This window comes from Gopherus flavomarginatus, chromosome 3, assembly GCF_025201925.1.
Source record: "Gopherus flavomarginatus isolate rGopFla2 chromosome 3, rGopFla2.mat.asm, whole genome shotgun sequence".
Lineage (NCBI taxonomy): Eukaryota > Metazoa > Chordata > Testudines > Testudinidae > Gopherus > Gopherus flavomarginatus.
Window position 1 is genome coordinate 28,435,529 of NC_066619.1, and position 12,267 is coordinate 28,447,795.

General features: G+C 41.5%; 1 protein-coding gene across 3 annotated transcripts in view; it reads right to left on the reverse strand.

Annotated features, from left to right (window-relative positions):
* RICTOR (RPTOR independent companion of MTOR complex 2) overlaps nt 1–12,267 on the reverse strand; it is a 178,028-nt gene that overhangs the window by 13,829 nt on the left and 151,932 nt on the right. For all 3 annotated transcript variants that reach the window (XM_050946855.1, XM_050946854.1, XM_050946856.1), the window contains 4 exons: nt 10,688–11,717; nt 5,973–6,150; nt 3,588–3,672; nt 1,946–2,179 (listed from right to left, as the gene is read on the reverse strand). In XM_050946855.1, the coding sequence (XP_050802812.1) occupies nt 1,946–2,179; nt 3,588–3,672; nt 5,973–6,150; nt 10,688–11,717 (1,527 nt within the window). The remainder of the gene's footprint in view (nt 1–1,945; nt 2,180–3,587; nt 3,673–5,972; nt 6,151–10,687; nt 11,718–12,267) is intronic.

Below are 12,267 nucleotides of genomic sequence, written 5' to 3' on the forward strand. Positions count from 1 at the left end.
TAAGGAATTCCCATTTCTCCTGATCACACCTTCAAAGAATTGGTACAGTGGGATTGCTGTCTCAGACAAAGATTTGGAAGGCAGGTATTTGGAAAATACCTTTTCTGCATTTCTTTCATGCCCTACTCAGAAACTGAATATGAGCGCGCTCCTTCCTTAGCAGAAGGGTGGTGCTTTAAGTCAGGGCAACACCTCTTAGATTTCTAGGTTTTTCTCCTCATTTTTATTCTGTTTTGTTTTTTAAAAACACCTTTTTTCACCTGCTTTGAAAGAGCTGACCCTCAGGTGTAGCCGGGGCAGGGTCTCTTGCAGCTCTTCTATCTTAAGTGATCTGAATAGATCTCCCTCTCTATTCTCCCCCTCTGGGTTCCACTCCCTCTTCCTACGGGATGGGGTCTCACTGCTAGAGTCCCCAGACTTGTGTTGAGAAAAAGGGGAACTGCATATGGTCTTACTTCTTTCCCCAGAGACCTTACGATTCACTTTAGCATCTGGTGGGGAACAGAAAAGCAGCACCATGTTCTACTCAATGATTTCTTCTTCTGGCCTGGGTCTACCCTAGGATATACCCCTTGGGCTGGCCAGACGGTGTCCTCCCCCGTCCTTTGATTCTCTCCCAAATATGCTCCAAGACTCCTGATCAGGCTTTTCTGCATTTAGGTCATGGCTCCTTAGGGTAAGGACAGACCCAATAAGACTGTCCGACTAAGTCCCAGGCTTAGCAGCATGAGGGTTGGCTGGCTGTGAACAGGCCCTCTGAAGAGCCTGTAAATGACGCCTCACTGATTTAGCTTGGTGTTCACAGGAGTGCTCCATCATGCCTGTACTGGTCAGATCCCGGTGGCTGATACCACCACACTGCTTTTTACCTGCTCGGAGGAGGCAGGAGAGTAAAAGCTCATCACTACCTGAAAAATGATTAAAATTAAAGCTGGCAAAGAAATGGTTGGGAGCAAAGTGAATTGCCTATATGAACTACTGCTGTGGAGGCAGAAGATCTGGCATCAAGCTAGAAAACAGGATGAGACCAGAAGGGGCTGTGTTACAGCACTACACTGCCCCTGAAAACAGAAGGCAGGAGGCAAATAGCCCATATGTATCAGAATTGTGGAAGAGACTTGGCTGCAGAAAAAGTAAGTATTAAGCTATTTTAACAGATGGAGAACTGAGGCATTACTCCAGTGTAATTCCACTGAACTTGTCAAAAAATTCACACAGGAAGTCTGTGGCAGTACTGAGAACAGAACTCAGATCTTTAAATTTTAAGGTTGATCCAAAGTAGATCAGCTTGGTGAAATGGTGGAGACCCAACCTATAGAGATTAGAAGTTCTGTTAGCAGAATCTGTTTTACTATAAACACCATAAAGGGCACACACCAGCAAACTCTGCAGAAGCAGGTTCGGGAGGAAAGTGGAAAAACCTCTTATGACTTATTCTACTCCAAACCAGAGTAACTGGAGAAAACAGACAACCAAATCCCCTTCTGTTCACCGCATCTCTTCTCTGTCCAAGCATAAGCTGGTTATTTCCATTTTAACATACATATTGTCTGACATGGAAAAAGTATTTTTTTTCCAGTTGGTTTGAAAGTGAGTCTCATTTTCTGCATGCTGATCTATATGCAAGCTTGAATTAGGTTTCAAATGTTCACATTTTAAATAATTTTCTTCTTTGGTGAGCTTTTTAAAAAAAATTGAAAAAGAATGTATGCACACAGTTGCATGAACACCAACAGAAGCAGCAGAAAATTGGGAAATTATAATCTAGAAATATCACTGCTCATTGCACAAGACTTTAGTACTATACAAAGACAGAATAACCATTAAAAAGGATGCATTATTTTTGTTCATCTTCACAACAGACTACATCAGTATTTTTATTCAGCATTTATATAAATCCCACTGAAGCATAAATAAAAGTAGACAGTAATGGAGGCAAACTAACCTGTATGACTATAAGCAGTGTTCACTCTGTTATTCTGCTGGTATCCCAGTATCTGGATACAAACGCAATAAAGGCAGTTATCATCTGTGTGCTCCTGTAACCCAGTGTCTTCTGTGTTTTCTAAAAACTGAGAGGCATCTGAACGACTTGTATTCATTATCTCTGTGAGGCTGATCTGCTGTTTAAGCATTTGGAAAGGACTTTTGACAACATCCGCAGTCACAGATGGATGGCCTGTAGACAAACAATTAGAAATCAGAAAAAAGCAAGATCAAAGTAAATTAAGATTATATTCTTTTAATTAAATCCCTTTTAAAAAGTAGCCAAAAACAACAAAATATTTTTAGTTGGGAAGTGGCATATCTCCAACAAGAGTTGTTAGTATTAAAACTTTGGTTTTCCTTCTGTAATAAATCTCACAACATCCCATACAACCTCAATTTCTTTATAAGTTAAGACAGTCAGTCAAACTACTGCAAAATTAAAATACATCCATAAATTCAATTGCACATTCAAACTGAATAAAATATGCACAGCCAATGAATTTATTTCAACATTAATAATGCAAAAAATATACATAATAAATAGTGACTCCCTTTCAAAATAAAATAATGAAACTTTGGTGTAAAGTCAATAAACAAAAATAGAAGCAGGTATTTGACCACCTCTTTTATTGGTGCAACAAACTGAGGTATGCAATCAAAATAGTTTTTGTATGTGACAAGTTTAATAACTACACAACTTACCAAGACACTGCAAGTGCTGCTGACAAACAGTTAAAATCACAACAAAGAAGAAAAACAACCCCATAACAGGTAAATAACCAGCAAGCCCAAAAATAACCCAAATCCCCCACTTTCCCTTTACACTGCCACTAACAACATTTCTTTCTTCAGTAGCTCTTTAAAAACACATGTCTTGCAGTGAGACCAGAAGGTCAGTGGATCCTGACTATTTTGGTCTAAGAGGGAAACACATTCCCAAAGGAAACACTATATCCACCAAACGAACACTATCTTTTACACCATACTGGAGCAGGGTGGGGTGTCCAGCTAGAGCGCCTCTGCTGATCTCAATTGTTACAATATGTCACAAGGAGAGAGGTGGTATTTCAGTAGGAAAATCATAAGTGGTAAGGCTTTGTAGGTCAATACCACAAAGAAATACACAAATAGTCAGAGAAGATCATGAGATGGTGGTTGAATATGCTTATGGCAAGAAAGTCAGGTTACCAAGCAGGCAAAGATGATCATCCAGAGGAAATGGGAATCTAACCCATCTTCCAAGTTACAAACAGCGAGCAACAATTGGTGGAGACATACCTTACTATCAATGGGGGAGAGAATTTCTGTCCTGGTTTCCAGTTAATTTGCTTTCTCTAAACCCATCATGATCAGTTGTTTCTCATTTGGGCTCTAGCTCATTTCCCTGGTGTATTATCTTGCATCCAAGCAAGACCAGGACACCTTGCAAGCAAGATGTGATATGGGGCCGATGCTCCGTTATCCTGAAAAATCTAAATTCAGTTCTCAAAACTGAACAGCTAGGAATAATTTTTTCAAGAAGAATAAGGAAAGAAAAAAAACTATGGTAATGTCAAGCTATATAAAATTAAATGGTATTGAAAAGAAAAAACAACTACCTCCTACATCAGATGCAAAGATTCTAGTTCCACGGTCATCAAATGGAGGCATGGTTTTCTTTTGGAAATAAGGAGTCTCCTTAACCTGAAACATTTTAAATGAAAGTTATGCAGAAGTGTTTCAAGAAAGTCATTAAAGGATCTTTGAACTAATATGCAGAATTTTTTTTAGATTTTATTGAACAGCTGGAAACTGAAGCTTATAAAACAAGATGATCACAATTATTTACATTTTTATAATCTAAATAGCTAATCAACAAAGTGCACACAATAACCTGAAGATTTTATCATTTGCTGCATCTACAAATATTTCTACAATATCATACATGTGAAAGGTGCTTTAAGGACAGAAGTCTGCTCCATGGAGTTTAAGATGCAAGTAAGGGCTTGATTACATGGGGAAATTAGCGTGCAGAGAGCCCAGAAAGTGTCCACATAGGAAATTAGTGTACAGCATCTACTCCGCACTAACAGCTACTGCAGGCTTTCTCCCACATGTAGACAAGCCCTTATGTATATCAAAACAATTAATGGTAGACAGTGAAAGGAAATATTGGAAGGAGGATTACAACAGTAAAAATCAAGGAATAAATTACTGTATGTAGTTACACAGCTTATTAGTTCTTTGTTTTTTCCTCTATTGTGTACATAATTTTTAGATATTGTATAGTAATATATTATATGATAAATTTGAAGGAACAAAATTTGATAGAAAAACAGATATTGGTGAGAGATCAGTACTGGAAGTCTAACCAAAGTGAGTCCTGAGCAGGAATTTGAAGGAGGAATGAAACTGCATCACACAGGATCAGAGGATATTCTACACATCCCTAGGAATAGCTAGGTGCGCTGAGCTGGAAGTCAGGATAGGAAAGGGAGAACTAGGCACTAGCAGTGGTATCTGCAGCCATGAAGATGAGAATGAATGAGTTTGAATATGATGAAAAATGATCAGAAAAGAGTGCAGAAATGCAGAGTGAGGGACATTCAAGGAAGATTATTTTAGATACAGCATGCTGGACAGGAGAGTAATATAGCCATGGCATCAACTGGGATTTTTATCACTAGTGGTGCAGAAGATGGGTCACATTTTGAAGATAAATTATTAATTACTTAGTTTACAGTAGCATTTATAGAACTCAATCAGGATAAGGGCCCTTCATGCTAGATCCTGTACAAATAGTATGAAAGAATTGGCAAGATTTATCAAGTCCGAACGTGTGCACTGAAGAGTACAGTAAAAACATTACATCAAGTTTGTGAAGCAGGGTAACAGGGAGGTTGGTGCAATTATTAACAGAAACGAGGAAGAGTGCTTTAGGGATGAATAGAGTTCCACATTGCACTATAGTTGTTTTGAGCTGGCAGCTTGATGTCCATATATGTATGTTATCATCTGTGCAGCTATTTAGGTATGTGTATGGGCAGAGAAAGTTGTAGAACATTACTGGAGGGATACAAAGTTAGATTTGGGAACCACCAACAGAGAGATGGCAGATCTTAAAAGAAAAAGTTTACCTAAGAAAAGGGTGCAGTAAGATGTGGGGGCAAGGACAGAACCTTCAGCACCACCAACAAAAAGGAGGGGAAGCCAGTGAGGAACATTCTGCTGAAGGAGAGTTTGATGAGAAAGGCAGAGACACAGTCAAGAGAATGGTAACAGAGGGGAAAGGGATAGCCTATCTGTAGATCAGGGAGGATAAGAACATGCAAGAGCCTCTAAGTTGGCCACCAGTGAAAACAACCAAGTGGAGCAGAGGAGAAATGAGATCGCAGAGGACCTACAAAGGGTTAGAGAAGAGAAAACAGGCGAGAGAGCATGTAGAGGAGGAAAAGAGAAATGAAGCAGTAATTATTTAATGAGGGGAGTGCACTGGGAGTGGTAGAAGGATTTCATGAGGAAAGATCAAGTGCAGATGGAGGGAGTGAAAAATGATTATGACAATTTTAGTATAAAACAATGTCAACAGGAAGTCCTATTGTGATGAAGCACAAAGGAATATCACATACATAGTTGTTAGCAAGTGCTGAGATTTCAATCTCAAGAAGCACAGGTTTTCTACTTTAATTCACTAGCTTTTTATCTAAGAACAGTTAATTTAAATGAAAAACAGCCTTCCAAAACCATGTGACCACAACTGATTGGAACTTTTCTGTAAATAATTAAGGTAGGAAAGTGTCCCTATTTCACAAACATGTGCAACTCAGAAATTTCAGTATCCTGCTATTCCTACATATGTAGATCTCCTCATTGAGGCAGATAAGAATTTCACACATCCTAACAGAATACTGAATCAGTGGGGGAAGTTTTGCCATTACTCATGAAAATAAATGCAAACTCATTTTCATTCTGTACATCAGTTAAACACACTGCTGTGTACATACCTGAAATATTTCATTGATATCCACTGGGAGAGCAAGGCCAATGTAATCATCTGTACTACCATACGTAGCATTGGACACCATTGACCGAACAGAGGAGGAACGCTGCAGTGTGTTTTGGTTAATAGGGCTTAATAAATCTTCTTTATCTAGTGAGGCATAACTTAAAGCTTTCATGAACCTGTAAGATAATTAAAAGAACAAATGACAAACCTCTGACAATCACTCCTTTTTAAATTCTGCATCAATAGGTGGGGGTTGCTAGTACCACCTGTGTTAAGGTTGCCAAACATATCCCAATATAAGACCCCATTTCCAGTTACTTATGACTTGCCCAAATTTTAACCACTTGGGCTTAAATTTTCCATTCCAGGTGTCTGCTTCAGGCTGAAATTTCTTTTGGAAAATTTCAGTCAAAATAGTTTATCTATTTCCAAGAACAAGGTCAAGGAAATATACATTTTGCCAATGTTAAAAAAATGTCTGACCACCTTTATTTGGGAAACTAGCACCCCTATGATTTGGGGAAAGGACTTGACATTTGTCAAAGGGTGGCCTCTGTGCCAAGGATGTGACTTTTGATATCTGCCCAAATTTGGCCAAGTTATATGTCTTAGGGGGAAAAGAAAAAAATCACATTTCATACATGCTCAATAGAGATTTTAGATTTCAGTGACTAAATCAGGGGTGGGAAAACTATAGCCCATGGGCTGGATCCAGCCCGTCAGGGCTTTGGATCCAGCCCGCGGGATTGCCACCCTCGTGGTGCCGCGGGTCCTGGGCTGCTCCTGGAAGGGTGGCTCCTGGGGACGTGGGTGCAGAAAGCTCCGTGTGCTGCCCTCACTTGCAGGCACTGCCCCCTGCAGCTCCCATTGGCCAAGAAGGGAGAACCACAGCCAATGAGAGCTTTGGGGGAGGTACCCGCAGGCGAGGGCAGCGCGCAGAGCCCTCTGCCCCCCCCCAGGGGCCGCAGGAACATGGTGCTGGCCGCCTCTGGGAGCGGCACAGCGTCAGGGCAGGCAGAGAGCCTGCCCTGGCCCCCAGTGCGCACCGCTGCCACTTCAGAGCTGCTCCAGGTAAGCGTCGTCGTGCCAGAGCCCACACCCCAAATCTTTTCTGCACCCCACACCCCAGCCCCCTGCTGCACTTCAACCCTCTGCCCTAAGCCCCCTGCTGCACCCTGCATCCTCCTGCACCCCAACTCCCTGCCCTGAGCTACACTGCCGCACCCTACACCCCCTCCTGCACCCCGCACCCCCCCTGCACCCCGCACCCCATCCCCCTGCCCTGAGCCCCCCCACCACACCGTGCACCCCCTCCTGCACCTTGACTCCCTAACTCCCTGCCTTGAGCCCCACCACGCCCCCCACCCCTCCTGCACCTCAACCCCTTGTCCTGAGCCCCTTTCTGCACACCGCACCCCCTCCCACAGCCCGCACTCCCTCATGCATCCCAACTTCCTGCCCCAGCCCTACATTCATGGCCCTGCATGCAATTTCCCCACCTAGGTGTGGCCCTCAGGCCAAAAAGTTTGCCCATCCCTGGGCTAAATTCTCCAAAGAATCTGTCTTCACTGGGCGTGTTCCTGGTACTGAGCAGATTTCTTCCTACAATTGCAGCTCTGGGCTGCTGCAGGCCATTCCAGGTCTAGGCACTAGAACTGAGAGCAGGGACTCTTTCTCCTCTGTGCTCAATGATTTCCCTATCCTGGCTTGGCTCAGAATGGAGGAAAAAAACCATCTGAACTGAAAGCAGATAGGACAAGATCTGTACCCAAGGATGGAGAGTGGAAGAAATGGGGACAAGGAACCTGGGAGGGTGGACTAGTATTGGTGAGGAGAGGAAAATTGGGACGGGGAAGTCTGGAACTGGCTATGCAAAAGCCTGGGACTGAAAGCCAGTGGGGTGGGAGAAAAGAGGGGAGACAGATCTGATAAAGAGCCAGAGTTCAGGGGGAAAGCTAGTACTGACTGATAAAAAAACAGACAGGAGCTGGGGGTGAAGGGCACAGTGAGATGAGATGAACTAATGCAGGGATTGGGACTGGGAGCCAGTGATGATTGTGAATGCATGACGTGGGACTGGGTGAGTGGGGAGAGAGAGAGATCAGATGAGGTGCCAAGTAGTGGAAAATGGGACTGGCTAATCAATGGGATAAGAGTTCTGAGGAATGGAGACTTGGAGTGGCTATGGAAGAACAGGACGGAGAGGGATAAGGAGGAGGTGAGAAGGAGACAAGAACATGTTGGAGGGGATGGGGCAGAAGGGGTCATGCTTTGAGGGAATGGGAAGAAGAGTCTGTGCCCACTAGAGCACTCCCCCTACGGATCTTGGAACAGAACCCAAGATTCTGGAGTCTCCCCATCCCTCTGCTGTCAGCAGGTATCTGGCAAACTGTCTCTCTCATTCCCCTTTAGTACTGGTCCAAATAGAGGACAACGTACTAACACCTGTCAGTTACTCTGCTAGCTCAAGTGGCAGAGGTATGTGGTGGATCTAAAGGTCTCAACCTTACCAATGACCCATATGGGTGTCAACATTATGTCGTATAATTAAATTTCTTTTTTATTCCTTCCCCATTTGCTTTTTAAAAACATAGGAAATTAAGTAAAAAAACTACGTTAAAAGAACACTGTTTGCCAAGTCAAGCACTCAAAGCTTAGGAAATACGACCATTAAAATTAGCTGTGCAACCTTAATTCAGTCCCCCTGTGTGTGTGTATACCAGATAATCTTTAATTATATGATCAAATATTACTTTTTCCACAGGACCCCTGGCACATTCAGTATACAGGATGGACCTCTCCATGCATGAATCAGGGTTGTGTAGTGAAGGAGATCACCAGTAGGACGACTGCTTCATTTGCTGGTCTCATAGTTAAATCAGGTAGGGGAATTAGATTTTATTCTTGATATCATATTCTAGTAAGTATCTCTGTGTATCAGCACTAATTAGAGTAGCAACTGACGCAGAAAAAAAATTATGCCATTAATCTAGACCTAGACAACAACTTATTACAATGAGTGAACACCACAAAACAGTCATATCACTTTAAATGTTGTAATGACACCTATTTGCCACTACTTTCCTCATTTCCAACTTCAGAGTTAGGAATTTAATATTAACCTATGACCTTAATTATTTTTCTCAGGGGAAGACCAGAAGAAAAAACACTAGTGTAGGTAAAGAGTGAGGACATTTTCCTGAGGTCTAGCCAGTAATAAAACAGGTGTGATCTTATATGATGATTTGGAGTATGACCTGAACGATGCCCAGTAATCATAACTTAATGGAAGTTGTGGGCACTATGCACCTCTCAAATTACACCTGACTAAAAAAGGACCATATCCTATCATAAGATCAAAATTTTCATAATAATAATAATAATAACTGGAGATATACCTATCTGCTAGAACTGGAAGGGACCTTGAAAGGTCATTGAGTCCAGCCCGCAGCCTTCACTAGCAGGACCAAGTACTGATTTTTTGCCCCAGATCCCTAAGTGGCCTCCTCAAGGATTGAACTCACAACTCTGGGTTTAGAGGCCAATGCTCAACTACTGAGCTATCCCTCCCCTCCTAAACTATGCCCCTAAATTTAGAACATATGAGAAAGTCAAATATGTCCTATTTCATGCTGCTTCAGCTTGGGAAAGGAATGAGCCACAGAAGCAGGCGCTAGAATTATTCATGGGAGAGAGAGCAACAGATGCCTGCCTCCTGTGCAGCAGCCAGGAGGCTCCAGAGAAGAAACAACTATGGTAACCTCTCCCCTTTCTGTCACATCAACCAGGATGCTGGTGAAAGGATGTGTGTGTTGGAGGGAGAGGGGGCAGACAGAAAAAAACAGAGCTAGAAAACTTATCCCTGCCAGGAGCAGTCTTAAAATTTGAGACAACAGTAGTCAAAGACTAATACAAAAGACAAAGCTCTGGAAACAGAGTCCAGGGACAGTGACCTGATAAAAAGGGAGAGTGTGCTGGGACTTCCGCAACTGGTAGTTTCTCTCTAATAAAGGCAAGACTGTCTGTGTTATGAGACAAATATCTTATGTAATGGCCTAATCAGTGCTTCAGAATGTCTGACATCACAGACTAATATAAAGGAGAAACTGACTCTCTCTAAAAATAGGTCCCACGGATGACATTCTGGACCCAATGAAGTTAATGACACAATTCCTATTAACTTCAGTGGGGCAAGAATTTCACCCAGTGTCTCCCTGTGCTCGACTTAATCCAGGTCTAATCCAAAGATAGTGCTGTCAGTTTAAAACCTCAGTAAGTGACACTGGGAGAAACTCAAGAAAATAAAACAGTTTGCTCTCATTGCTTGAAAACAGGGAGATCAGGCTGAATCATTATTTCCGCTTAAGTACTATTAGTGTTTAACAATTAAAAAAAAAAGTTAAATGGGAAAAACCACCAAGATAAATAAGAAAATAGTTGTTCCTGTGACTGGTCTATCTGGCAGAGGGGTTCTGAAGACAGTTGTATATTCTGGGCCTTTTAGAACAGCAATTAGGAAGTTCAGATCCCTAGTAGATTAATTATTCCCTTAACACAGTTACACTGCTTCCAGTGGATTTGCGGATCATTAGACATTGAATGTTACCTATCATTAGCAGAAAGTTGTAGAAGTAATTTTTCATGAGAAAAAAAAAATTTATTTAATTTGCAGCTATGCTTGTGAAATAATAAATTAGCATGGATGCCTCTTACCTGCTTGGCGTTAGCCGAGAATCCAAGCTCCCAGACTTCATGGTAATAGTGTCAGTAAACAGCACATCCTTTGCTGGAGATGCTAAGGCTTCCGAATGAGACAGTGAAGGATGCATCCTTTGCTGCTGTAAGCGTTTCAGTGTAGCGTAGCCGAAGGCATCTCGAGAACTTGTATAACTAAAGTTGTAGTCAGCAAGACTCTTTATGGTAGCAAGAGAAGGAGCTTTAAGGGACTGTGCTCTTCGAGGAAGCGTATGAGAAGACCCTGGCGGCACCAGGGATACAGAAATTGATTTTGAAAGAGGGAGGTGGTTAGATTGTGGTGTTGAATAGTGGCTTGTTTTAACTGTTTTTGTACTTACCACAGTACTCAAACTTCCACAGTCAGTGTCTACATTTGTAGCGTCTACACCCACCGTCTCCCTTGACGGACTTGAGCTCATTGAGCTTATGCCACTTGTTGTGGTATCTGTATTAAAACTTAAGCTACGACTCTTGAAATGTGTTTGTGTAGAACCATCTCCTATTAGTCTCTCTCTGCTTGTGTTTTCCCTGTGATTTTCATTTCCAAGACCTTTTGGCAGCTTTAGATCGTTTTCTCCAATACTTGGGGTACTACCTGTATCTTCCATGTGCTTGCTCCCAACGAATGAAGTTTCTAAGCGTAAAGTATGGATTTTAGGAACTCTGAACCCAGGAGTGAATTCATCTCCAGGAGTAAAGTCTATACTACTGGAAGGCTCTGTTACTGTACGATTTCGTCTCAAGCCTGATTTACTGTCTGATGATGACAGTTTGCCTCCTTTAGGATCGCTGCTACTTCTATGTTTTTTATTAGGCAAAGTAAGTGAATTTAGGATGCGATTCTTCACAAATCTGCTAGAAGCAAAAAAGGGAAAAGGACTACGATCCTTATCCTTTAAGGGTCCAGGTTTGTCATAAAACGTTTGTTCTGCATCCTCACTGATATCCAGGAAAAATGTGCTAGTAGAAGTACTGCCAAACCGGTCATCCTCCATGATAAACATACCTGAAATTAAATAAGGATTCTTATTACTGAATGCTGATATTTCTAGAAAGTGTAGGAACTAAATTGTAAAAAACTTATCGAAAAATTACTGAAACTTGATACACAGTAAGATCAGGTAAATACATTTCATAATTCTAAAACAAAAAGAAGTAAACATGTATGTTATAATGCACAAGTCATATTTTAAATTAGCATTTGTTCCCGGATTATAAAAATAATCTCCTTCTCTTGCCCTGTCTTATTTTTGTTCTTTGGAAAAGATGGCTTTTAACTCCCCTTAGAGCCAATGCTAAGAAATTTCCATGAAAACAAATTGCAGTTACATTCTTTGTTAATAGAAGCTGTATTAAACTTAAAATCTGAATCACACAGCTTAAATCACACCTTTAAAAATTCATTCACATTTTGTTCATTTCATCATATGACATTTTTAAAATGTGGATGCCTAAATGGTTTGTACAAATATGAGTTTTGAGCATAAGCTATATAGCTACCTGCGCGAGTTATTTTAGTCTTCATAAAAGGGGAACTCAAACACACACACACCCCA